The sequence below is a fragment of the Rattus rattus genome, chromosome 2 (genome assembly GCF_011064425.1).
Source record: "Rattus rattus isolate New Zealand chromosome 2, Rrattus_CSIRO_v1, whole genome shotgun sequence".
In the NCBI taxonomy this organism is placed as follows: domain Eukaryota; kingdom Metazoa; phylum Chordata; class Mammalia; order Rodentia; family Muridae; genus Rattus; species Rattus rattus.
This window is the reverse complement of record NC_046155.1, coordinates 59,093,825-59,121,441: the sequence shown is the minus strand read 5'-3', so window position 1 is coordinate 59,121,441 and position 27,617 is coordinate 59,093,825. Positions and strand designations below refer to the sequence as shown.

The window sequence follows — 27,617 nt, the reverse complement described above, 5'->3', positions numbered from 1 at the left end:
GGATTCACGATAGCCAGAGTGAGAGGGTCTTCTCACGCCTTGCCCAGATCACGCCTTGCCCGAAAGGTTACAGTGACACATTGACCTGGCTACCAGACATGCCTGCTCCTCCCAGCCATGCATGCAGTAAAAGTAATCAACCACCATATTCATCCTCCCAACAGACACCGCTCCCCAGAAGAAGCAGCTTGGACCGGAAAACAAACGTTCTGCTGCGGCCAACTCAAGGGACACAGAGCTGTCCATACCTGGTAGTCTGAAAAAGGAAAAAAAGAAAAAATCATTAGGGAAAGACCAGGAGAAAAACCATGGAGTCACTTACAGTAATGCTGTGTTCTACTATAATTTCCGAAATGTCCCAAAATGAACCGTGTTCTTGTCTCAATCCTAAACAGTTCATGTACTGAACCACTGGTTCCCCCCAAGCCAGGAAACGCCTGCTTCAACTCCAGGCATCAGTTCAAACACATGCTCTCTCTCTTCACCACATGCCCTGTGAAGGCACTGGCCGTACCTCACTTAGTGCTAATCTTCCTTTGGGAGAGTGCTTATCATGTAGAAAGGCCGTGAAGGGATGCTTAGATACTGGTTTCCCATGCCTGTATTTATCTAGAGACTCTGTGATGTTTTCATGCTTGCTATTAACTCAGAAGAGAGCTGTGGCCCTACCTTGGGACACACAGAGTTCATACGCCAGCAGTGTGCTGGTTCAGCCTCTCCCGAGCCTGGGTCACAAGAAGTAACACTGTAACGGTCAGCCTCCTGATTGAAGCCTTACCTCGAACTCCGCCACTGACGTCTCCATAGCTGTTGTACTGGGCGAAGTCTGTGGAAACTGGCTGCAACGAGGAGAGTTTCATCATTGGAAAAATCGCAGTGGTGGTCATTTTTATAAGAGTTGGGACTTGCGGGGAGGGAGGAGAACAGAGTCCTAAGAATCCTTCCTGGGCTAAAATCCCCACACTGTTATTTATCTTACTTATTCTTCGAACTGAAGCCCCAATGCCATGCAGGCACCTGTGGCACTGTCCAGCAGGCTTTTACAGAGCAAGTATGTGTGGTTCAGAGATAAAAATGCATTTCTAAAGGCAGGACATGGTGATGCACACCTTGAACCTAGCTCATCTCTGTGAGCTTGAGACCGCCGTGGTCTACACAGTAAGTTCCAGAACAGCCCCCAGGACTAGAGAGACACCCCCAACCTCATTACCACCAAATGTATTTCTAGACATTTGTAGTTATTAATTGCAATTATTCTAGCTTGGTGGGGGAGGGTGGTTGTCACAACTCTCTTTACGGAGATAATGAATCAAGCGATTGCTTTGTGCTTTATTGGGGTAAAACTGCCTGCTATTTCTCATTTTAGTCTGTAAGACATACAGGGGTCTTTCACTCAAAGTCAGTTTCTTCTCCTTGAAAAAGAAGTATTTTGGGGCTGGAGAGATGGCTCAGCAGTCAAGAGCACTGACTGCTCTTCCAGAGGTGCTGAGTTCAATTCCCAGCAACCACAGGGTGGCTCACAACCATCTGTAATGGGATCCGATGCCCTCTTCTGGTGTGTCTGAAGACAGCTACAGTGCACTCATATACACATAAATCTTTTTGTAAAAAAGAAGTATTTTATTTTGCTTATAACTCAAAGTGATTTACCAAGTAGCCAGGCAGGTGGCAGTTTGCCTTGTATTCGAACACCGAGGTCAAGAAATTATTCAGGGGTTGCCACGATGTTTAGTGCATAAAGGTGTCTACCCAAGCCGGATGAGTCTGAGTTTAATTTACAGGATTTATGTGGTAGAGGGAGAAGACTGGTTCCTGCACGATGCCTTCTGATCTCTACACACACACAATGGCATGCATACAGAATAAATAAAAGTATGACAAAAATAAAGATACATTTAAAAAAAGATTATTCTGATGATGAGTCAGTACAGAAATGAGGGAGCGGTACACACGGACACCATGGACGGAAGGAAGTCTTACCCGGTGAAGGCCACTCTTTCCATAACCAGGGAGAGATGAAGTTTTAGATGACGGAGCATGTGAAGCTGAATGAGGAAAACGAGGAAAAGTTATTTCCTAATGCTTCAGTGAGATCGCCAGTGATCTTACACAACTGAAGGACAGGAAAAAAGAATTCTAGCGATATTGGGTCCCAGTGTTCACAGCACACTGCCTTCTTGGGGAGAGGGCAGGGGGGAGGTGTGATCATCTCTAGGAGAGGCTGGAGGAGGAAGGACATACGGTCCAGTTGGAGCTGAAGGGAACGGTACCCCTGTGATTCCCCACCACAGCTATAAGCTGGGTGTGCTTCCTCCTTCTGAATCCTCAGTCCCAAGAAAACCATAATTTTGATATTATAGGAGACAAAAGAAAAAGGAGCTAAGAAAAGATGCAGAGCAGGGATTTGAACCTAGGAATACGTGGTTGCTGCACTCCAGCTTAAAAGCCAGGGAATAAGATAAACCACGATGGTACATCAGAGCTGGGCTCCCGGAAAGCCAGGGCTACAGAATCGCATCTGTCTGAAGGAGGGTTAGCTATGGAGGGAGCAGACCACCTCTGTATCTCTGGACAGGACAATCCTTTCTTTAAAAATTGTTTCTTGACCTGTGTAATTGTAGCATTGTGAACTCACACTCAGAAGGGACTCAAGGGGTTAGAGGCCCTCACAAGCTGGTCCTGTCTCCTAACTAACAATCCAGCCTTCGCAGGCAGGTGGCTTGGCTCACCCTTAAATCACAGAAGTGGGGGGAAGGGGTGGGTGTTGGTGCCGCTCACCTGAGTGGAGGGGAGAGTCGTATCGACTGGCCAGCAGGGACGCTCGTTCACGGTTCTCCTTCTCCATCTCTTCCTTCAGTATCAGCTGCCCCAGGCCTGAGTTGAGCTATTCACGGGAAGGAAAAGGAAAAGAAACAAGGGTCGGTCATAAACCGTTGTTTTTCCTGCTCCGAGCCTGTAGTTCCTTAAGAGTAGGGCAGGGACGTCCAATGGATTCTGAAGCCCTGTTAGCTTTTCCAGTGCCAGGCTTAATGTTACAAAGGTCACCTTTCTTTGCCAGAACTCAGCATGTGTGAATTTGATGGCTTTTGTTTCTGTGTTTGTGTTTTTATTGTTTTCTTAATAGGAGGGAGAGATTGTTGTAGATTGGGCATCCTTAAACAAGACAGTTCATTATTTGCCCTAAAAAAACATAAAAAAGGAATATATGCTCACATGTTTTAGAAAATCCAGGAGGAAGGAGACTGTGACCCCACAAGGAGTCCCCACCCACTACATTCTGATTTATACCCATTCCTTGCTGTCCTATACACATTTTACACAAAACCAGGCTTATTCCCTGCATTCTTCCCCCTGTGCACGGAACACCGTGTGCGTTCCTTATACCTTTGGAGGGAACAGCATTTGAAGGGACCCATTAGCCTCCTTTTGGTCAGAGTTTAGAACTGGATGGCCTTCTGGGGCAAGAAGCAAGAATACAGAAAGGGAGCAGGGGTGGGGGAAGTGGGGAGTTCTTGGTGGCAGACCAACTGATACCCTTTTTCTCATTCCAGATATAAAGCCTATCCAAGTCCTGAGGAGATTTGGACCAATGTCATCCCAAGGAAATCCCTCAAGCAAGACCTGCATGGCCCTGAGTGCACACCACCCTGGCCTACAGGATCCTACCCCACCCCACCACCACCTCCCCCACCCCGCCTCCTTTCAACCCAACAGGTCCACTTGCACACCTACCCCACAGCCGTGGGCTCCCAGAATCCTGTGACCCTCTAAATGTCCAGCCTCACCCCTACCACCTCGAATCACAGTTTGCCTGCCATGTCTTTCCTACTGGACTGGGAGTAGAGGTCTGGGACCACCACCTTCCTGGTAGTAATGTAAAACAAGCAAACACCAGGAGCCAAAAGGAAGTAGAATTGAGGGCAGCCTCAAGCACAAACCTTCATCAGCTGTTCTTCTTGAAGCTGCCGGCGTCTCAAAAGCTCCTCCTCATCTTCCTCTCTGCCACTAGATCTGCGTCTCGGGTCAGTTCCTAATTCCACAGTAAAGACAACTTCTCACATCAGTCCCATGACACAGGAACCTTAGCCACGGTCTCCCTGGTTGTCGTCAGACTGGTAAGGTGTACGAGGGGGGGCTTTCACATGGCGGAGAGGACAATTCCGAAGGAAAAATGCCCACAGCCAACTCAGCACCGCAGCTGCTTCTCAGAGCTCCTCTAATGGGCTAGTTCGGTGTATCATGTAGCTAAGAGGGGATTTGGGCTTTTCAACAGCTGTCGGTCACCTTGACCTGGGCTTGCTGTGGCAACTGAGTCTCAAGCATCAGCTTTAACCACAGGCCAGAGCTCTTTATAGCAAGTGGAGAGGGACCTCCAGCTATTACCACCCCATGACCAGAGCAAGGGCCTGCTTTTTAACTAGCAAGGAATCTAAGCCCAACTATATATCTACAACTTGCTCGGACAGTTGCTCTCTTGTGGCAAGTTTTTCAAACGTGCAGTCCCCTCTTTCCCTGGTTTTAGGCTTTTAAAAATAAGCTGCCACTTTTTCTTCTACCCTTAGCAAGTCCACTAAAAAGCAAGTTTTGCGCCTGTCTTTTAAAGTCGGGGTCCACAGTTTCTCTTTCCTCACAGTAGTAAAAAATCAGTCACAGAGGAATTTTGCTACTGTTAGGTAAACACAAAGAGGATTAACGCAGCTGGAAGTGACTTTGGAACAATGTAGCAGACAAGGCATCCGTTCCAGGCTCCCAGAAAGAGTTTGTCCCAGCTACTAGAAGGCTGGAACAAGCTTTGCTTTCCCTAAATCACTTAGGTAAACCTGGCTGAGAGTGCAGGGAGGCTTTCTAATCTGACAAAAACAAACATTTACCAAGTGTTGTACTTTCAGCTGTTTTGATGAAAGGAGCAAACACTTCCCTCACTTTAGGATTCTAAGCAACTTCAGGTTATTTGGTGATGATGGCAATGCCAACAATGACTTTCAATCTCTCTCTAAACTTAGGTCCCTACTAAGCCATGTTAGCTGAGGTAGAAACCCTGGCAGGGCTCCCAGAAGCTTTCTGAGGGACAGAGATTGACAGATGTTTCATTCTTAGAAAAGCCAATGTGGATTTTCTCCTTAGTTCATACTAATAAAAATATAGCTACTAAAACTTGCAAGAATTATATACATCTCATCAACCAAATTATAGAATATCAGTGAATAATGAGAAACACTTTCTCCTCAACTATTTCTATAAACGTTAATGGCTTTTAAGTGAACTTCTATTGCCTATGAAAGCTATTCTAAGAAAAAGTTAGTCTGATGAGGAAGGTTAAGGTTTTGTGGAGCACTGAAGGCCCTTTGGGTGGTCAGCGGAAGTGAGGTTAGTGGAAACTTTGTGAGGCTGATCTGATTTCCATTCTAATCCATTTCTAGAGGCCCGAGTGATTTCACCACTGACAAAATGGTAAAGACACAGACACAATTGGAAAGAAAAGTGAAACATGGCATTTCCAATGTGACATTGGAGCGCAGGATCATGGGATGACAGATGTAAACTCATGCACAAGTTAAACTCCAGAACTCCTAGTCCAGCCCTTCTTAGCAGAGAAGACAGCCTTGCCTGCTTGTTAATAGTGGGGGAAAAGCAGCCCAGACACGGCCTGAAACGAACTTAACTGGTGAAGTGGATTCCCCATAACTTCACCCACTCTGTTCTCCAGAATATTGCCCTGGCCAGCAGCCTCTGATCAGCAGGCAATGGAGTCAGTCCTTCCAAGCCACCAGTTATAGGCCAGCTCTGGATACCTGTGTTTATGTAGCCAGGCTACAGGAGACAGAGTTCTGTAACTTTTGAGCATTTTGGGCACACGCTGATGTCACAGTCATTCTTCTCATCAGTCTACCCATTGGTTTATATACCTTTCTTAAATGTCTCTGGGACATTTCTTTGTGTTTTTAATTCCTAGGCATCTGTCTGTTTGACTTAGCTTCGTCGGTTGCATACCTATGGCGGCAAGTGAGGGGGGACCCGGCCAGTGGTCCGTCTCAATCTTTGGTATCTCGTTGGGATCTGGCGCCTGGGCTGCTGGGAACTTGGAAAACTTGATGATATCTTCTGAAGCCTTGTTCTGGGCTGCCAAGGCAGCTGCATCTAGGTGGGAATCAGGGTTGCTTAGCAATGGGTCTGTAAGGCCGTGGTGGTACCACCCCACCGACATGATTCTCCTTTCTTTATTGAATGTTCCAGAGGTAGAACTCTGAACATCTCTGCCACCGCAGAACTGGATACTCCTGATCAACCGGTCTCTGATTTTTTAAGTACTCTTGGAGTTGGAGAGTTTGACAATTAGAAGTCTGAGTTCTAAATTTGACAGTAGGCGCCAGCCTTTGATATTTAGAGAGGGTCTGGCTCTCTCCTGGGGGGCCGGAAGCCATAAATACACTAATCTAGTTCATCTTAATTCTTTATATGCTTTATACGGGTCTTTGAATCCTAGGAGAAACGGACTTCTGGCTTTGCAGGAACTCTGGTGGTTAATGGTGGTCATCCAGACTTACTGCTCTGTGCTGGGGTCTGTTCAAACAAGTGAAGACAAGAGTGGCCCAGGCAAGTGATCACAGGGTTCACAGTGCCCATAGTTAGTGGGAGGACTCGCCGGCTTGGAGCTCCCAAGCCAATCACAAATTGGAGCCAAACAAACAAACCAGGTAATGGCCAGTCCCCGATTCCAGCTGACTTGGCAAACTGGCCTGGCATTGCAAAACATATTTATAAAGTTGAAGTTAATTACTGTTCTCTGGGACTCACACAGTTTTAAATCTGGAAATAATGTTTTGGCTCTTTTCTAGTAAACTTCCAGCCTTCAACCTGCTTGTGTGACTTGACCAAGGTTACTCGATAATAAGGGGTCAAGTCTTGGCTGGGTAGGAAGCAGTGTGCCTCAGAATCATTAACTGAGTGGGAACAGTATCTTGGTTCAGGGAACACCGTCTTCCCTGGAGAACACAGTGTTAGCACAAGGCTGGACCTCTATGTAAAAATGAAGAAGAGTGACTTTTTTCCCCCTCATAAATGTTTAAGAATCGAGTATCAGTTTGGGACATAACATCTATTTTCTGGCATGGAGCAGGTTTTGCGGGACACACCCTGGAAGGCGCTGCTTTAGCAGTACTGTTGACTAATTATTCACAACAGTTTGAAAACCAGGACTCAGGCCAAAGGAACAAAGCCATTCCTCTCACGGGAAGCCTAACAACTATCCAACCTCTGGGATCTAGGCACCAGAGATTTTAATATTACAGACATCTCTAAACTACTAAATCTAACTGGGTATTTCACTGTTAGAGGAAAACAAAACAAAACAAACAAACAAAAAGCATGACTTCAAGTAGTACTTACGCAGTAGAATTGGTGAAGTCAGTAGTTAGACATTCACATGTTAATGAGTATGTAGGGAGACATTAAACCATAAAAAAAAAACAAAAACAAAAACCACATTAATAAACTTAAAATGCAAGTGTGGGATGTAACACCTTAAATAAAAAAAAGAAAAGGAAAACCAACAGTACACACTTCTCCTGCTTCCTAGAATGTTGGCCTACAAGTTGTTCCCTGTGTACTTTCAGCTGATATTGGAAGCCTTACTTATTCCTGACTAGATTTTAGGGACAGCCTTCAAATTTCCAGACACCTCGCTGGAAGGCTGTCCGTCTAAGCTACAGATTTATGGCAGATAAACCCAGAGAGGCCTGACAGTAGTGGGAAAATGAGACTCATTAAAAAAAATATATACTGCGATTTCTTAGATTAAAAAGAAAAAACAAACCTATGTTCACAGAAAAAAAAAAATCAATAAATCCACCTCGGTGATTCTTCACGTCTACAACTGTGAAAGGCACGCTTATCTAAATGACGGCTCCTTGCAGATGAGAACACTAACACATAGCGAATTTCTTCTGCCCATGAACTACACAGCCATATCTGTAGTAAGGGACAGGACCTGACTTCTCTGCTTGTTTCCTTGTCTACTACAGGGCTTGTGTCTTGTAAGAATCTTTGCAGGTGGTTCATTTTTACTAGCTTTAATTGTTTGAACTATTTGCAAGCTCATCAAATTTATCTTAAAAGTTTGGCTAAATTATTTAATGGCTATAAAAAAAAAAAGCTATTTGTTGTCCTGTGACCACAATTCCCCTTTTCTATGGACAGGAGGATACAGTCTGTCAGTATCAGAACTGGGTTAGAAGTTCCCTGATTGAGCAGAGTGCTCTCTACCAGGCAAATGGCTTTTAAGTCAACATTTGTATCCTGTCAGATTATACGGGTGTCATCTGCGCCGCGCCCCAGCTTCAGTCATTCTCAAAGCAGCAGCAGGCAAGCCTTTCGGAGACAGCCAAGAGGAGTGCAGCCGACTCAGCCGCTTAAAAGCTAAGGAGGAGAGCGAGTTTACCATGCTGTTTGTAGATGGGTGGTTTTCGATAAATGTTGATCCCTTGATCTGTGGAAATGAAAAGCAAAGATGTGTGATTATGGGGACCAGCTCAGAAATGGAGAAAAAAAAAAAAGCAAAAACAAAAAAGCAACAACAGGCAAACTTAAGATTGAACCGAATCCAAGACTCTCAAACAAAAACAACCCAGAGGGACAACCTTTGTATTACAAAGACTGAGTACACTGGGGGGAAAAAAGACCACAGAAACGAGCCGAATCTACACATAAATGACGTAGAAGCCTTTGTAATACATCACGGCACATGAAGGGTGCCTCTTATTCTCGAGCCATTTATTTCACATACAGACTTCACTGAACGTGGGATCAAAACAGGAAGCGATGCACGCAGTGGAGATGCTGAGATGGTGAGGAAGACATAACCAGTTTGGGGAAAAGCAGTCCCCAAATTGCTACTGTCTAGAAATTGAGCTGCCAGGAGTTACCAGTGGCTCAATTCACCATTTGGCTTAATGAGAGGAGCAATGGAGAGCAATGTGAGGGGCTGAGACTAAACACAGCAACACGGGGTGATCGACGAAGTCTTAATCCAGAGGGGCCGAGTTTGTATTAAAAAGCAAGAAAAGAAAAAAAGCAGTGCAAAACTGCTATCTGCATGGCTGCACAAATGCCATCCGATTACAACACTACTTCACTTTGACTAAAGGCGCTCAGACATTTCCAGAGTTCTCCCTGTCCTCCAAACCCCACTCCCAGTCTTAGGCACTGTACCTTGGAGGGGAGATTCTTCATATGAAAAACTTCAAATGTACCTGACAGGTTTTCAAGATTAATGGGAAGAAAATGTTTTAAAGGAAGTCCTAGTTAAGTGGTTCCAATCTCGCTCTACCTTCCTGACTTGCTGAGTATAAATATTCAATCCAGATAAGCACAGCTATGAGAACCAAGTGGGTCATTTCTAAATCTTCTGGTGACCCTAGATGGCCGGTTGCTCTCACAGACTGAGCTAACCCTGAATAGGCTTTCCAGTTTCTGATGGCAAGGTGTTATTTGAGCAGCTAGCTAGCACTGTGACTACCAGGTTAAAGCTTGCAGTGCGAGCCTAAATTGCAAGATACTTTTGTATCGGTGGTGGTGACTTGCTTACTACCTAGAAACGCTGCCCAGCTGAGACAATGTTACAAGTCTTAAGGGACTCTCGGGTGTGTGTGTGGTTCAGTCTTCAGGATGAGAATATAGCTTCATGGCTCTTAGGATACTTTGTTAATGACAGTGAACCACAATCTGACATCCTAGGAGCCACAATTATGAAAAATAAAATCTTAACCAAATCTACAATCATTCTTGTTGATCTTTACTCTCTCTGGGCCTCCAAGTCTCTTTAAGGACATTGAGGGCTCAGCAGGAGAGCACTCACGGAGGATTAATCCCCAGCCATGAAAAAAAGAATCTTTTAAATTGAAAACGTAAGCCCTCAATTTGGTCCCACCAACGTTAACTTAGACCCTTTGGAAGGCCAGATCCTGCAATTTAGTGTTTGTCAACCGTGGTATCTCGATGAAGAAAAATGAGAAATGGAGACAGACGAGGTTACAAAGCTACATTCTACACCGCGACAGGACACCAAGACACACTGTGTCAGCTCCTACCTGGAACATGGAAATGTTTAGGGGCCTGAGCGTAAGTTGGAGTTAGAGGGCGGCTGTCGGGCCGGTAGGGGAGAGGGGAGTTCCGGCCGCTGGACGGCTCATTGCCTCCAATGAGAAGAATGGAGAAAACAGAATGAGAGAGGGAGGTAAAGGAGAGAGCCACACGCATCAAAACTCAACACAAAGAGCTGCAGGGAGGGAATGTCAGGAGGGTGAAACAACGGAAACAAACTGGTCTGTCAACTTGGCTCGCAGAGGTGGCGTCAGGTTTAGTTTCCAAAGGGGAGGTTTGAGCTTGGGGAGAACCAGGTTCAAAGCAGCCAGCAGCCCGGGAAGCACCATTCCAATGGCATGCAGTGGAGGCCATGAGCTCGGCAAACCGATCAGATGCTAAGTATGTGGGAGGAGGGAAAGCCACTGGCTACTGATTCAGGACCAGTTGTCAGGTGCTTAAATCCCAAACATGTAGGTGGATGGGATGTGCAGGCCCCGGCTCGGCTCCAGGTACGACTGCTTCCAGGCACGGGAGGGCTGGCCATAAGAATATGTTTCTCTTGAGGTTAAGGCTAGATGCCTTGGTGGTCACCCAGTCCTTCCCCTCACCGTATGAAGTAGTCTCATTGCAGGCTGGGTTTACCCTGCTCTGAAATATACAGAGGGAGTCAGACCCCTCCCTGCCACACCCCCGGGGACTACTTAGACCTCTCTTTGCATTGCTCCCTCTGGCAAACAAATCAATCACTGGCATACTAACTGAACACCAATCATGACCAGCACAAGTCAGGGAAGGAGAGAGATTCCTACCTCTGCTTCTCCGATCTCCCTACCCTGGTACTGCTACACTCACAGAACTGATGTGCAAGCTCAGAGAGGAGACTGGGGCTCTGTCAGTTCTTCAGGAAGCTCCTTAGAGCACAGAAAAGGGCCCTGGTGAGCTGGAAGCAATGGCCTAGAAATCCAGGATATCGTGGGCTAGGCTGTGACAAGGCTCTAGCACTGAAAGCTGTGCGCAGAGGAGACACTGTCTGTGGGGCATGGAGGGTTGGAGCTTGGCTGCAAAATCCTCAAGTGCAGACAGGGACACACAGGCACACCCTTCCCTCCTACTGTCTATAGGAACGCAGGGAAGAGCGTATGAAAAACTAGGAAATGAGCTCATCATGTCCTAAGAGAGCACGGCAGAACACCGAGGACCACCAAGTGTGTGTAACTTCTGCTATCCCGCCTTTGCTCCAGGAACAAGCTATGCTACTGGCCCCCACCCTGCTTCCCTTGAATCCACGGATAAAAGACACACACACACACACACACACACACACACACACACACACACACACACACACACACACACACACACGTTCATTTTCAGCTTGCCTTCTTGACACAATGCTGGGCATTATTAAACTCCTGCAGCTAGCCTGCCCTTATACTCTTGGCTCCACACCTCCCACCTGCCCTAAACCTTAGTTGCTCAAAGTTGCATCTCATCCCAGGTAAACATCCCTACCCAAGTGCCTGCCTATAGGAGCGGCCACAGGCCACTGCTGCTCCTCCTGGGATCTCACATGGCTGCTTGGCTTTTCTCTGAGTGGCTAACACTGGTTTTTTCCCTTGCCTCTTTCTTGCCTCCAGGGACTCAGAAGTCCCTCCTAGCTCTTCTAACCAGCAACTGGCTCATGGCTTCTTTACTGACAGATCACAAACCAATCGGGAAACAGGACCTTAGCATCAGAACCACCCCTACACTAAGGAATTATTAATGTGATTTGCTTTCACTGCTATTTCTACAAGTGTTTATTCAAGATGCAACTCTCTTTTCTAGGAATACGGTTTTCAGTTTTTATAAGCCACTTTGTAGGCCGTCTTTTCGTTCGCTTGGCGGTGGCCTTTGTAGTATAAATGTTTCAGATCGTTTGTTATTTTAGGCCCTGGGATGGAGTGCAGGGCTCTGTATACTCCAGTCAAGCATTCTACCCACTGAGCTAATCACTTCAAGGAAATCATAGATTGTCAGAAAATAGTCTCGGCCAACTTCTTCAAGTCGAGCCATCCCAAATCTGGCTAGCAATGCATGAAGGAAGTTGATTGCTGGGGCTTTCAGACCGGCTGAGTGTTTAAATGTCTCAGTACAGACATTTCTAGGTCACCCCAAAACAGATATGAAGTAAAATGTCACAGTCTTGGAATATGAAGAGCAATAGCTAGATCGTGTCTGACAAAATGTATACAGCAGCCAGGGAGAGAAGGGCAGGAGGGGAAGGTTATGGCTTCTGTTTACTAAGGCTAGAGCTGAACTAGAACTGAGTCTCCTTTCTCACCAATATCAGCTCATTCCCTGGCCAGGATAATTCTCCAAGAAGGCATAGAGATGTCCCACTCTCCACTTATTGTAACTTAGAGACTGGTGTCATGAGACCCGGCCACTGTCAGTTCTGAGCCACACGGTTCCCCGCCCTTGATCTGCCTGTAACCCTCATGTTCGGAAGACGGTTTTTGCGAGTTTGGTCGGATGAGCACCCAGGAACCCATCCTGATGATATTGATTAAACAATGTCATATACACTGCTGAAACTCAGCATGTGCTGGGCAGAGCTTGAAGGCTGCTAAAGGCTGGTAGCAGTTCCAATCGTGAAAGCTTTGTGTCAGTCGGACCCCCTTCTGCCAGGCGGTAGAAACCAATCACTTTTCCAAGGGTGAAGACTCTGGGAGGTTCTGCGCTGAGAAGTGCTGTCAACAGTTGTGTGGGTGTTGCTTTGACTGGTTGTGAATCCTCAACAAGGACAGACCATTTCAGTTGTTAAAACAAAACAAAACAAGGGGGCTGGAGAGATGGCTCAGTGGTTAAGAGCACTGTCTGTTCTCTTAGAGGTTCTGAACTCAATTCCCAGCAACCATATGATGGTCACAGCCATCTGTAATGGGATCTGATGCCCTCTTCTGGTGTGTCTGAAGACAGTGACAGTGTACTCATAAAAATAAAAATAAAACAAAACCCACCAGTAGCATGAGCAAGTCTTTGGGAGTAGATTTAATTTTATGATCATTTAAAATTCCCCACAGGTCTAAAACAGCAGACGAGAGTGATTTCTAAAAAGCACTGACTCCTCACTGGAGCCCAGAAAGTATCTAAGAGCAGACAGAACTGCTTTGTTTTGTGTCTGTGTCCTGCTTGAGGCTGTCCCTAAGAAGAGTCTGTCTACCTCACCTATGCCATCCCCACTGAGGCTGCAAGCACAGAGACAAGTTGTCTTACACTGACTTTCTCTTTAGGAACAATGAATCCTCACAGGACAGACAATCCCCGAGATCCGAAAGATTATCCACTGTGCAAAAGCTACACCCTAAAGTGGATCACATCACAAGAAATACCACCCCTGGGTGAAAAGAGCAGTTAACGAGCTGTCAACCATCGTGTGTGTGTGCGTGCGTGCGTGTGCGTGCGTGCGTGTGCGTGTGCGTGCGTGTGTGCATGTGTGCGTGTGTGTGTGTGTGTGCATGGGTGTGAATGTGAGGGCTGGGGGTCAGCTTTGGGTGAGTACTTTCCTCTATTGCTCTCCAGCTCAGGTTTTTGAGACAGAGTCTCCCGGTGAATTGAAACCTCCCATTTTGGCTAGGCTGCCTGGCCAGTGAGACCCCAGGATCTGCCTGTCTTTACCTTCCCCATCCTAGGGCTGCAGGCATGCACCATCATGTCTGACCTTCTCATAGGCGCAAGAGCCCTGAACTTAGGTCCCTACGCTTGTATGGTGCACACTTCGCCTGTGCCCAGACCCTCAGGCAGGACCAGAGGTGCCGTGTGCCTCTTTCCTTGCTCCTGTCCCTCTGTGCTGAGTCTCCCAGGGCGTTGTCGCACCTCCTCTGCCTGCCTTCTCCACCGCTTACCTCTTCCCCTGGACACCAGGATGGGCAGCCACGCCCGGCTCGCTGGGTTTACCAGAGCTGGGACTCTACACTCTGTGACCTAAGAATTCATAGTCACTCACGCACCATGGCGGTTTAATGAGGAAACAGGCTGCCTGGTAGACAATATTGATGAATTGCAAATTCTCAGGTCCCGGACTACCAAAACTCTGAGCTATTGGGGTATTTGTAGAAGGAGGAAAAAAATCCTAACATGAACATGTCTCTTTTCTAAAATAGACACTCCAAATGATTTGACGTCTGGTCTGCAGAGATGGCTCAGTGGTGACGAGCTCTGCCTGCTCTTCCAAAGGACTTGGGGTAACTCCATTTCCAGGGGATCCGACAGCCTCATAGAGATATGCATGCGTGGCCAAACACCATGCACGTAAAAGATGAAGTGAAAAAAGTTAAATATCACAACTCGAGTCTGGGTGGGAGAAACACAGTGTGGGGGGGGGGTCTAAGACAGTCTCTGTTTGCTTAGCACTTAATCAAGCTAAGTGCTAAGCGAGAGAAAACATCCCGTTTGGAAGGGATATCCACATTACCGCCCACAGCCTGGTTTTCAGTGATCTCAGGTAAGCCAGCAAGATGCTACCAGCACACTTACGTTCCTCATTCTTAACTCTTAGCATCTTCCTTGGCAGCCTAATAAACCAAACCATTAGTCCTGGGGAGACCGCCACTCACAGGATTCTTGATTCAGACATTTTCCTCTGTCCTATTCTCCGTTTTTTTGTGGCACGAGTGCTTTGGTGACTAAGTCTGAAGGGTGTGAGTTTGCTGGAGTGCTGCCCGGCTCCCGGGGTGCTTGCTCATATTCTATGGCTGTCTGGGGGCGGAGCTCAGTGCTGGCAGCCTCTGGATTTTTATGACAGAGTGAGGGTGTCAGATCCCCTGGAACCGGAGTTACACACTGTTGTGAGCTGACATGTGGGTGCTGGGAATTGAACCCAGGTCCTTTGAAACTTCAGTAATGATCAGATTACTTTCAGGTAATGTTGAGTATATGTTTACCTCATAGCAGCACTATCTAAAACAGTAGCTCCCAACCTTCCTAACACTGCTACCCTTCGATATAGCTCCTCACGTAATGCTGACCCCCAATCATAGAATATTTTTGTTGCTACTTCATACCTGTAATTTTGCTACTTTTGTGAATCATACTGTAAATATCTGTGTTTTCCAGTCGTCTTAGGTACCCCTGAGAAAGGTTGGTTGATCCCCAAAGAAGTCACAACCAACAGGTTGAGAGCTACTGATTTATGCATAACAAAAAAGACACCTTTCAAACGGCCTTGATCTATGTAGCCTTCCTGTTCATGGCCTCCTGGGCATGGGATGCAATGTCTTAGAGACTTTCAAAGGGGAAGGGAGACAAGAAAGGCAGCAAACAGAGCCCAGGCTTCTGCAGATCTCTTAGGTATGAAGCTGTCTGAGCGACCCAGCCAGGACTTTCCAATACAGAAAGAGACTGCAAGGCTGGAGGACCTCTCAGGGCATAAGGCGAGGCCGCTGTTACAGAGAATGGATGGAGGAAGTCAGTGATGCAGGCACAGCCTGAGAACCGCCAGCTTTATTTATACCATGCATTCAGCTCAGTGAACCCAGGGGCCTGGGCTGCATGCAAGAGAAAGGAGGCCCAGGGAGTAGACTTGGCCAACCAAAGGGTAGGCTCCCACTGTCAGAGGGACAAGGGCCAGGATGGCCATCTTTCTGTAAGTCCTTCCTGATGCATACACACATTAAAACTGAACACCACCACCACCACCACCACCACCACCACCATCACCACCACATGGTAGCCAGCTAAGCTCCAAGATCAAAAGTAAGGCTAGGTCTGGGCTGCCTACAACCCTAGCCCAGAGAAGGCTGAGGCAAGCCTGGGCTACATAATGGGTTCTAGGCTAGCTTCTGCTACTTCATGAAATCCTGTCTCAAAAAAGAAAACAAAAATTAAATGCACAGACAATGTGCACTGAAAGATATCTGTGGCGTAGTCCTCCAGTGAGTAAGTCCCCCCCATTCTGAAGTCCTCAAAGGTGGAAAAGGTTTCCCAGGTACGTGGGAACACGCTTCTCAAAATAACTGAGGAGAGGGGCTGGAGAGATGGCTCAGCGGTTAAGAGCACGGACTGCTCTTCCAGAGGTCCTGAGTTCATTTCCCAGCAACCACGTGGTGGCTCAAAGCCATCTGTAATGGGATCTGGGTTTGTCTGAAGACAACTACAATGTACTAATATACATAAAATAAATAAAGTTTTTTTAAAAACCTGAGAAGTGATTCCTGGGAGAATCTGGATGTAGCCACTCACTACCTTAGACATTAAAAGCCTTGAACAGGAAGGTCCTCAGTTGTGTCTGTTATATTTCAGGTCTGAAGTATAAAAACGATTCCACATAAATTAAATACAAGCATGTATCTAGTAAACGATGAAAGAGAACAGTAAATGTTTTTAGGTATAATGTCAAGGTCATACTAATTCCTCTTGACCTGCTCCCCTCTATGATTTAAACCCAGGATTGTCTGACTACATTTGAAATGTCAAATTCAGGCTCAAACAGAAAGAACATATTTTGCATTTTTGACGCCGAAACTCACAGAACTAATACAACTTTTTTGTAACTATTTGATGTTTCTGCTGGAGAGCAAAGATCTTTGTAATTTTATCATTTAAATGACTGAAAAAGTCTTTACGTCAGCCTCAACGAGAACGCAATCTTCTGGCTAAAATTTTGCTTTCACATTTAGTGTGCATGCAGATTCATCCCAAAGTGAGCATGCCTCATCTGGAAAATCCCTCTGGACCGGAAGGCCTGCAGTCTAGTCCAGGTTCCGCCTCTTCCTAGCTGTGAGCCTTTATGCAGTTATCACATCAGGAACCCTGCTCCTAGCTCTCCTGACTAGGCCTGTATCACAGGAATGCTCTGACGAATACGTGGGATGATTTCAATTTAAAAAAAGCTCTAAGGTCTAGAGCTGTGGCTCAATCTGTAAATGTGCACATAAGTCCTGGTTTGATACTCACTCAGCACCACATGAACTGAGTATGGGCACACAGCCTTATACTCTCACACCTAGGAGAACGGCAGGAGGATCAGGGGTTCAGGGTCACTGGCTTCCACATAGGGAGTCCGAATCAAGCCTGAGATACAGACCTGAGTACCATGCTGATGACTGCACACTGACCGTAGGACACCTTACCCCATACACCTAATGGCCCAGGAGAGAGCCCCTGTCCTTATGATTCATAAGTGAGACAGCGTTCTAAGGGATAAGGGTCAGTTCAAGTTCACATAGCTAGCATGTGGCAGAGACAATATTTAAATCCAAGATGTGAGTGTCCAGACCCACGGAGGGCCACTGATAGTCTCCAAGGTATTGTGCTATTTGGACATAAGCTGTGTGATTTTAAAGGACCTATTCAACAAAAATTACCTTTCTGAAAGGCCAAGTACATCATAATCAGACAAACGGTTTTCACTACTTTAGTGGGTCAAAATGAGAAACGTTTACCTTGATTTGGTCAAAAACTGACATATGAGGTGCTCATTAAAATACACAGCGAAGCTTTTTCCTCAGTAATTTCTTTATGGTTATATAAAAATAAAAATAAAAAAAAAAGGTTCTCGGATATAAAAACTCCCTCCTCAATAATGATTTTAAAGAGCCAGTCAAGACTTCTGGAAAGTGCTGTGCCTACCCCAAAAGTTCTGCTAATGGTAAATGATATCTTCAGTCATATCATCTTCCTTAGGGGGAAAAAAAAAAAGCAACTTATTGTTATGTGCAGGATGGTTTGTCTACACAAATGTATGTGCACCATGTGCATGCAGTACCCAGAGAGACCAGTAGAGGGCACTAGAGACCCCCCCCAACTGGTTGTGAGCTGCCATGTGGGTGCTGGGTACTCAACTCAGGTCCTCTGCAGGAGCAGAAAGTGGGCTTCATCACTAAGCCAGAGATAACTGCACACTGAATTCCTAGTGCATCTACACTTCAGGAGTCACCCATTCAGGAGTCCAAGTCTAAAGGCAAAAGTCTGGGTAGGCTGACGAGAGTGTTCAGGAGCTAGAGAAGTATTCCATCCACTCAGCAGAGTCAGATGTGCAGGCTGTGAACTGGGGACACAGAACCCTTGACGGCCATTTCTGTGCTTGCCTCTACCTCCTCCTGCTGTTTCTGTTGGCTCATGTGGTTCAAATCAAGATGACCACAGCAAGTTAGCAACTCTCTGGGGACTCTTCACTTAAATGGCCTTTCACAGCTTGCCATGGGCTCTCAGTTCCTGCAGGTGGACAGCCCAGGGCACAGGTGGCTACTGAAACTGCATATGCAACAAAGAAGCTACTGAAACTGCATATGCAACAAAGAAGCTACTGAAACTGCATATGCAACAAAGAAGCAAACAGGCAGGGGCCACATGGGGAGGAGAGAGGAAAGGTGCACAAGAGGCAGGAGGCAGAGCCTCTTTAGTCATCACGTGATTAAATCAGAGTCACTCGCCTCAGAAAAAAGAGGGGGAGGGAGGGGGAGGGAGGGAGGAGGGCGTGGGGGAGAGAGAGAGAGAGAGAGAGAGAGAGAGGAGAGAGAGAGAGAAAGGAGGAGAAGAGGTAGAGAAAGGGGAGGAGGAGGGAAGGTGAAGGGGGGGAGGAGGGGGGGAGGGGAGGAGGGGGAGGGGAGAGAGGTAAAGAGGCTACACTGTTCACACATATTTGTGTCATTCAATGGTTTATCACTATGAAGACAACTTTTTAGTATTACTTCATACTGCTGTGTTTTGCAGAAACATATCACAAATGAAACCCAAGAGAACACCCATATATATATTATATTTTGCCACTGACGCATACAAAGACAAAATACTAATATATATCTTTCTAATCAGTAGGAGCTGGGTCTTCGTTCCTAAGTACACACCCCATCGCTCCGGACAGGGCTCTTGGAAACGGTGCATCTCGCGGAGTGCGAGATGCCATGCCAGTTCTAAGGCCGAGGCTGGGGGCAGAGAGGGCACGGGCGGGCAGGCATGCTGACGGGTAGGAAGCTCAGTGGCTCTAACTCTCGGAGATACACCTTATTAGCCTTGCCGGGGGAGCTAATAAATCTCCACTACACAGGCCAGGCAATCGCCGCCTGCGAGGCCCCGCCTCCTTACCTTTGACATGGGGGAGGAAGTGGTGTCGGAAGGGGGGATTGGGGCGGGTGTCGCTGTGGGTGGAGCTGAAGCTGCTGGTGCGCAGGGGGGACCACCTGTGCACACCAGGAGACAAGAGCTCTGTGCGGCGGGGAACCAACCAACCAGGGCAGGGCAAGGTGGAAACAGAAAAGAAGAGAGAAATTAACATGGGAGCAGGGCAGGTGCCCGAGGTGGGAGGACGTAAGGAGGGTTAATCAGGAATCTGAAAAAGGAGGAAGGCAAGAGGGTTAGGAATGGACCTGTGGAAGGGGCTGGGCTAAGGGCAGAACCTGCAGACAGCCCCATGTGGACACAGACTCAATCTCGGGGAATAAATGGCTTGTTGAACCTGCTGTCCGGGACACTGGCACAGCGATGTTGACCACACAGCCCCAGGACCGAGCACAGCATGGAGACTCAACAGCTGCTTTTAAAGTGTAGTCAATCAACGGATCACCTCTTGGAAGTGAGTGCAAACAGCGGACAGTCATTTCAAGAAACCTGAAGAAGCATACTTAAATGCAAAGGTGGTTTTTTTCAGTTGCAGGCTGATCCCACTGAATACTGCGTTCTATTTCCTGTTTCTTACGCATAAGGAAATCTCAGTTGTGTTAAGCTGAACAGGCAGTTACGTAAGATGCTGGCAGTGGTGGGGAGGAATCCAGTAGCTCAGAGGGAGAATGGTCCATCAAAACTCAACCCAGACTCCGGGAATTAAAACACCACCCAGCACCCAGAATTTACAGGGTGGATACTTGGTTACACAGACATCACAAATACGTGATTGGGTTAACTTTGAGGCATCAAAAATGTCTTACTGCTAAGCGCTTGGTGTCTTGCACATGTGTGCTATATTGGAAGAGGAGGTAGAGAATGTTTTGGGGGCTGTAGCACAAAAACTATGACAGAGGGGACAAAGCTTTCTCCTGCCCACTACAGACAGGGCTTTTAAAGGAACAACCGTGGCAGAGAGGCCACGTGCCACTCTGACAATGTCAGGGCAGGATTTAGTGGTCTCAGTATAGGTCACATGTAGAGCAGTACCAGAACGATTTCAAATTACCAAAAGATTAAATTAAAACTCATGGCTGGGTACAAATAAAATGACTATAGTTACATCCTGAAAAAGAATATCCTCAAAATATTCATTTAATATAATTTGATAAATGCTAAAAATATGTTTAAGTCTATTTGTGGGTGGGTGTGGCACTGAGAATTGACCCCAGGGCCTCACACATGGTAGGTAAACCCTATACCCTAAGTCACACCTCAGCCTTGTCCAGAGAAACCCATCGATCAATGAAAGATCCAGTAGTTTTCAATCCTCTATGACCTTGAGAAAACGGCAACCTTTCTTTACTCTGATCATAACTATTGGTTTTAAGTCTTGAATGGTTTGTTTATAAGCTAGCGTTTGCATACGTATGCTTGGCCGGCAGCAAGAAGCTTAAAATGGAGTCCTTCTAGATGTAGAGAATCGCAAGTTCTTTTAGATGCCTCTCCACGACTCTTGTTTCTCAGGGGACTCTGATCTGTGCTGGGACTTCCATTCTGGTCCACACACAAGAGCTCCACTTACAGCCTGAGGGACTGAGACCTCTAAGGATTAGAGCACTTCATACCTGCTACCACAGGATAGCCACTCCATTCCAAGGTTGATTTCAACTCTTGGGACTCTAAGTGGTCTCAGAGTCACCCAGTGGGACCCTCAGGCCTTGCTCTAGAAGGGGCTTAACCATGCATGCACTTGGTGTAACACTGCAAACCTAGGTGAGGGTTTTAAACTTTCCAGTCAATGGCTAACATTGGACTTCAGATGATGCCGATAAAATTAAAAAAAATTTAAAAAAAAAAACATATTTTCTTTCAGAGATCTTTAAGTTTCAAGGGAATGAGATTTTCATCCAGTTCTTTAAAAATAGCCTTTGTTCTCAGCAGGTCAACGTCAAAATGAAATTTAAAAGCTCACAGCGAACACAACAATAAAATAACTGACTTTCAAAGACATAATACAAAATAAAAGCTGACACCAGCTTTCATTTTTGTTCTTCCAGAGGGCTAGGAATATTTGATGGCCAGGCTTTGTTTTGTTTTGTTTTGAATAGGCTGCCAATGCAGTGAAAAGAAAACCACACAGATACATATTTATCATGAGGAGCAGATCCAGGGAAGAGCGATCCTTACCAGGTCGGTGGAAGTGCTGGGGCGAGCGTGACGTGGTTGGAGTGTAACTGTGTCGGCTGTACACAGGGGAGTTGATGGAGCCCTGGCTGGTGGACCTGTGGATCATCCGATCCCGGCCATCCTGAAAACCCTGCGGAAAGGTTTGAGAAAGCGTGAGTCCAACACATCTTCCCACGATTCCTGGACGTTTCTAAGTAAAACCCAGGCCGCAGTGGTGGCCGGGGAATCACCATTATAAGTGTCTTTGTTCAGCGTTCAGTAAACATTCACATGCATGATCACCATGGAAAGCAGTCTGTGAGGCTGTTCCTAGGGAGATTAACGTTTTCGAGGAAGAAGGAAAGGCCCACCCCGAATGTGGCGGCACTGTTTCTGAGGCAGGGATCCTTGACTGAACAGCAGTGAGACAGGGAGCTGAGCACCAGACTTCATCTGCTTCCTCACTGGGAAGACCAGCTGCCTCCTGCTCCTTAGCCTCCTGCTGCTTAGCCATGCCTTTCCCACCTTGAAGGACTGTCAGTCAAAATAGGCTTTCCCTCCCCCTCGCACTCCCTTTCTTCACTGCTTCTCTATAGTGTTTTATGACAGAAACCAGAAAAGGGCCCCAAACAGATCTGCAAACAGTGAGAACAGGAGATCCCAAGATACTACAGACCCCTCCGTGTTTGCTGGTGAAGCAAGGACCCCAGGAAGTCGTGGACCCATCCGCTGACACGAAGCAGGTACATACAGCACTTGCTCCTGAACCAAAGCCCTGACACTAAGCTCTGTGCCAAGGCCTCGTGGTGTTAAAGCCTCTTCTGGGGACATATAAACTTGATGTGCCTGAAGAACAAGTTGGTGTTTTCCTGAGATAGTCAACTACCTCTCAGCCTGGGGAGCAGCCCAAGGAAATAACTGTAAGCACCTTCCTGATGTCATGGGGGCGAACCTTTGTATTACACCCTCGATGAATTGGAGAATAATGAAGAAACTGGAGAATATCGCTTTCATTTAATGTAATAGTGCTGTTGGGATGTTACCTAGGTCCAAACTCAGAAAAGGGTGCATCAGGCAGCAGGCACAAAAGATACCTGTCTGTGCAGAGATATGACTGAAAATAGTTAAAAACAAAGAAACAACCTGGAGAGTTCAAACAGTGGCTTCCACTCGGGGATTTGCTGTGCTACAAGGATTTTGCCTGGCACAGCACTGTAAGAATATGAAGAAACAGGTGAACAGTGGTTTCAGTGACAACCTAGAAAGCAAGGCTCTGGGAGCTTGACGGCAAGTGACAGGGGGATCTGACAGGTCAGTCGCAATTGCCTGCAACAAAGTAACCACCAAACCTCTTGGAGCACAGCCTCCACTTTGAAGCTGGTCAAATGCAAATGGAAAAGGCTATGCAAATTTCCGGGGTGGATGGATGGTTGCCCTATACATTGTTTACAGCACTCTGTCAGAAACAAAAAATGCCACAGACTTTCCATCTCAGATTACAGAGAACCGGCAATGTGATCAGTTTGATAAAAAGTATCCAGCAAGGCTGCTATGTAGTTCAGCTGGTAGTGTTTGCATGAGGAAGCCCTGGGTTTGATCCCCTAGCACTGCATAAAAGAAGCATAGTGCATGCCTGTACTCCCAGTGTTCAGGAGATGGAGGCAGGACACTCAGAAGTTCAAGCTTCTCCTCTGCCCCAGAGTGAGCTCAGGCCAGCTGGGCTCCTAAGATGCCGTTTAAAAGAGAAAAAAGGTCAGCCCAGAAGAGGTGGCTACCTATGAGATGCTTCAGCTCAGAGATTATGCTATAACAGCCTCCAGTCATTTGGATTATGTTAGAGTGTGTATCACAGAAGTGCAGACACACAGGGGCCCAGAGACCCACATTGGACAATGGCTTCAGCTCAAGAGCAGGTCACTTTTACTCTCTTGTCCTCTCTGTGTGCTGCTGGCATATGGTCCTGGCTGGTGCATAATGTAATCCTTGTAACCATCATAATCAGTGCTCTGTCCCTTAGTACCTATATGACTTTCAAGTACAGACAAGGTCCAAGCCACTCCCAATCCACCCAGGAATCTGGCCAAAGAATACTTACTTCTGCAGATGGAGTTGGAGACAAAGTCCTTGGAGACTGGAAGAAAAGAATTTTAAGTCAGAGCATTGGTTAACTCCCTGCCAGCTTTGAGAGTGGTAAAAGCATCACTGCAAACACACAAGTCACCTCCCACTGCTGGGTTACTCAATGGATGGGGCTGATGGGAAACCCCAGCAAGGTTCCCAGGAGACTCAGGGATACTCTTACCTAAGAAGTATGGCTTTAATGACTATATCGTTAGACTGCTTAGAACTATTTCCTTACACATCTGACTGTGTTTATGACAGAACTGTGTGTTAGGAGAGCTAAGGAAAAGCAGCATTTTGTCAATGTGTTTTTAACTAATTCAGAACCACAGCCATTACACACACCTCCACTGTCTGTTGTTTTGATTGGCTTCTGCTGTCATCAACAGGTGAAATGCTGTCACCTTAGGACCTCTGCACTAGCATCTCCCCCACCACCAGTATGTTTTAGACAGATGCAGAGCTCATTCAACTCCCGTCAAGTCTGGGTTCAAACTCACCTCACACCTCGTGATCCCCATTCACACTTCCCACCATTGCAGTAACTTCCTGCCATTCACTTTCCTTCATCATACTAACTTCTTGTGACCCTCTCTGTTCACACTTTCCTTCACATCTCCCGTGACCCCCCTCTGTTCACACTTTCCTTCACACCTCCTGTGCCCCCCCTCTGTTCACACTTCCCTTCACACCTCCTATGATCCCTCTGTTCACACTTTCCTTCACACCTCCTGTGATCCCTCTGTTCACACTTTCCTTCACACCTCCTATGACCCTCTCTGTTCACACTTCCTTCACACCTCCTGTGATCCCTCTGTTCACACTTCCCTTCACACCTCCTATGATCCCTCTGTTCACACTTTCCTTCACACCTCCTGTGACCCCCCTCTGTTCACACTTTCCTTCACACCTCCTGTGACCCCCTCTGTTCACACTTTCCTTCTCACCTCCTGTGACCCCCCTCTGTTCACACTTTCCTTCACACCTCCTGTGACCCCCCTCTGTTGACACTTCCCTTCACACCTCCTATGATCCCTCTGTTCACACTTCCCTTCCCTTCACACCTCCTGTGACCCCCTCTGTTCACACTTCCCTTCACACCGCCTCTGATCCCTCTGTTCACACTTCCCTTCACACCTCCTGTGACCCCCCTCTGTTCACACTTTCCTTCACACCTCCTGTGACCCCCTCTGTTCACACTTCCCTTCACACCTCCTATGATCCCTCTGTTCACACTTCCCTTCACACCTCCTGTGACCCCCCTCTGTTCACACTTTCCTTCACACCTCCTGTGACTCCCTCTGTTCACACTTCCCTTCACACCTCCTATGATCCCTCTGTTCACACTTCCCTTCACACCTCCTGTGACCCCCCCCTCTGTTCACACTTTCCTTCACATCTCCTGTGACCCCCATTCACACTTTCCTTCACTGCACTAACTCCCCTAACATTTCACTGCCTGTCTGCTTCTTTGCTGACTGGCCCCTATTTGACTCTGTCTAGTTCCCAGTGGCAAGGAAGGAGACTCAAGGACTAGTTTTCAAATGGGTGAAATGTTTGCAATTGAATCCAAAAGGCCTTTTACTAGAACTATAGACAGAATTTCAGAGGACTTGGCCTGAGCAAGGTGTGGGGTGAAGCACCTCTTGCTTTTAGGATTTGATCCTCTCCCATGTTATTATTAGAAGCTGATGGGCTACCTTACTCACCAGGCTTCCTTAGGATCCTCAGGAGTTACAGCCTATCGCTAGGGCTCAAAGCTTTGACGGGTAAGGATGGCCTTCCTACAGAAAAAGCTAGGCATGACCTTGCCAATGTCAGCTTGATCTGCCCACTCACATACCTTCTAAATATGCTAACAATTACATCAATTTTAAGTTTACTCTTTGAGTATGAATGAATATATGTGTGCGACTTGTGTCTATACGTGTGTGTACATGCATGTATGTGTGTGATTTGTGTGTATACATGCATGTATGTGTATGACCTGTGTGCATATATGTGTGTGTGTATATTTGCATGCATGTGTGTATATGAATGCACGTGTGTATATGCATGCATGTGTGTGAGTAGGTCAGAGGTCAATGTCAAGTGCCCTTTTCAATTGCTTTATATTTTGAGAGAGCTCTCGATGGACCTGCAGCTCACTGGTTCACACTTGGTGGAGAGCAGACCCCAGGAATCCTCCTCTCTCCACTTCCCAGCACCAACATGACAGGCACATGCTGTCAAACTGGGCTTTTGATGTGGGTTCTGGGTATCAAACTTAGTCCTCATGTTTTGTGGCCAGCACTTTGCTGACAGAGCTACCTTCCCATGCCTTCTGTGTCTTTCAAATAACACACGGTTCTACAAAGTAAGTGTCATAACCGATGGAAGAGGAACAGAGGAGCTCACAGCCTTTATTCAGTGGCAAGATCCATGCATCCAAAGGAAGCTTATTAATGTATCCGATTTCCGTCCCAAAAGGGCATCCATCCTCTATGCACAAAGAAAGCCATGGGCCACTTGCTAGGTTGTCACGTAACAGTGGCTTGTGAGAACTGGCAGGACGTTAGCACTTTTGTCAGATGTCAAGAATTGGTCTAACCTAATGATCTCACTGCTTATGGAAACCCGACAGGTTACTTTCCTGAGTTAGTAGTCGGAGGCACAGTCAGATTTGAAATGATCTAAACTTCGTCTCCAAGCCAAACCTCTGCTTGATATTTTGCTGCTCCAGAGGGAGCTATTGGGAGAACACAAAACAAAACAAAATACTAACACACAATAAAAACACAGAGACAGACAGACACACACCCCGCCCAAGAGAGGCATGTGTGGGTACACACAGCACACACGTACCCTTAAAACCACACAAAAAACCCAACACCCAACATTTCCTTTTTGCATACATGTCTTAAACTTAAAAAAAAAAAAAAGCCTGATCACTGACTCGAAGGCCAGTCTTTATGTAATTTGTTTAGAAAGTTTCTCTGACCCCTGACCTCTGAAATTCTGAAATCTGATGACAGTCCAGGCCAATCAATTGTCTGTAGATGCAGTACAGCACATAGACCACCAGGTGGCGCTATGGGAAAACGCAAGTTCCTTCCCAGACTGGGGACCTTAATGCAGGCTGCACTCCAGAATAAAACCCAGATAAGGGACAAGCAAAGAAGAGGAATAATTATAAATGCACAAAATTATTATAAAACAAAAAATACTACTGAGCAAACTGGGGACAAATCAAAGCCAGTCACCACATTTTCATGCCTTTTAGGGGAGCGGTGTTGAGACAGGATTTTCCAGGCTCCCACTGGGTCCCAAATGGTAGCATGGCCACGTACCTCAAGTGTTTGGTTCATCTCATGCAAGTCTAGGCACTGTGAGATGCTACAGAATATGGTCTTCTTTAACCTTGGCTGGAGGGCCCAGTTCAGTCCACACTACTTGGTAATATGTCTCCAAATGGAGTCCAACGGGCTATGGAGGACTCTAACTTGAATAATGACTAAAACAGGACAAGGGCCTGACTGCCACGCTGTGGGAAAGCGTGAGTCTGTCTGTCTGTCCAAGCCTCCAGGGTTCAAGCTGTAATAACAATAAATAAAGGGGATGGGTGTGGTGGCACACACCTTTAATCCCGGCAGGCAAATCTCTGTGAGCTCTCTGTGAGCTCGAGGCCAGACTAGTCTACAAAGCCAGTTCTAGGACAGCAAACCAATCAACAGACCAAACAAACAAACAAGTAAGGGGGAATTAGAATAAATGGAAGGTGCTGAGGGAAATGGCTGATGGTCGAGGTGGGGGCTGGCAGGGTTAGAGGTGGCGGTAGGGAACCTCTAACCTAGGAATGCATAAAGGAGAGAGCCCTCTAGGCTGGGAGGCTCCGGCCCAGCAGAAGGACAGGCCTGCTGGATGAGCTGTAGTGAGCCTTAGAAAGGGCCACAGCAGTGGTCACTGACACACAGAGCGTGTGCACGTCTGCCCCGCCCTGTTGCTCCTCAGTTTCCATATAAACATCTCTAAGGAGCTGTCTGCCATTACTCTCCTCACGAGGACACTGGGATCACGGTGATTGTCACATGACAGCCATGGTGACAGCTTCAATAAAACCCCAGTCACCCATTCAAGGAAACCCTAGCTACCTGCTCATCCGTGCTGCTTTCCCCCAATATACATCC

General features: G+C 46.8%; 1 protein-coding gene across 8 annotated transcripts in view; it reads right to left on the bottom strand.

Moving 5' to 3' along the window:
- The window catches only part of Ablim1 (actin binding LIM protein 1), a 141,963-nt gene that overhangs the window by 7,770 nt on the left and 106,576 nt on the right, over window positions 1-27,617 (bottom strand). For 2 of the 8 annotated variants that reach the window (XM_032892255.1, XM_032892252.1), the window contains 9 exons: window positions 23,426-23,461; window positions 21,352-21,481; window positions 10,086-10,190; window positions 8,438-8,485; window positions 3,939-4,030; window positions 2,779-2,884; window positions 1,981-2,045; window positions 779-839; window positions 249-256 (listed from right to left, as the gene is read on the bottom strand). In XM_032892255.1, the coding sequence (XP_032748146.1) occupies window positions 249-256; window positions 779-839; window positions 1,981-2,045; window positions 2,779-2,884; window positions 3,939-4,030; window positions 8,438-8,485; window positions 10,086-10,190; window positions 21,352-21,481; window positions 23,426-23,461 (651 nt within the window). Of the gene's footprint in view, window positions 1-248; window positions 257-778; window positions 840-1,980; window positions 2,046-2,778; window positions 2,885-3,938; window positions 4,031-5,991; window positions 6,139-8,437; window positions 8,486-10,085; window positions 10,191-19,146; window positions 19,267-21,351; window positions 21,482-23,425; window positions 23,462-27,617 lie in introns of all 8 variants that reach the window. The other 6 variants (XM_032892257.1, XM_032892250.1, XM_032892251.1 and 3 more) reach the window with 6 other exon arrangements.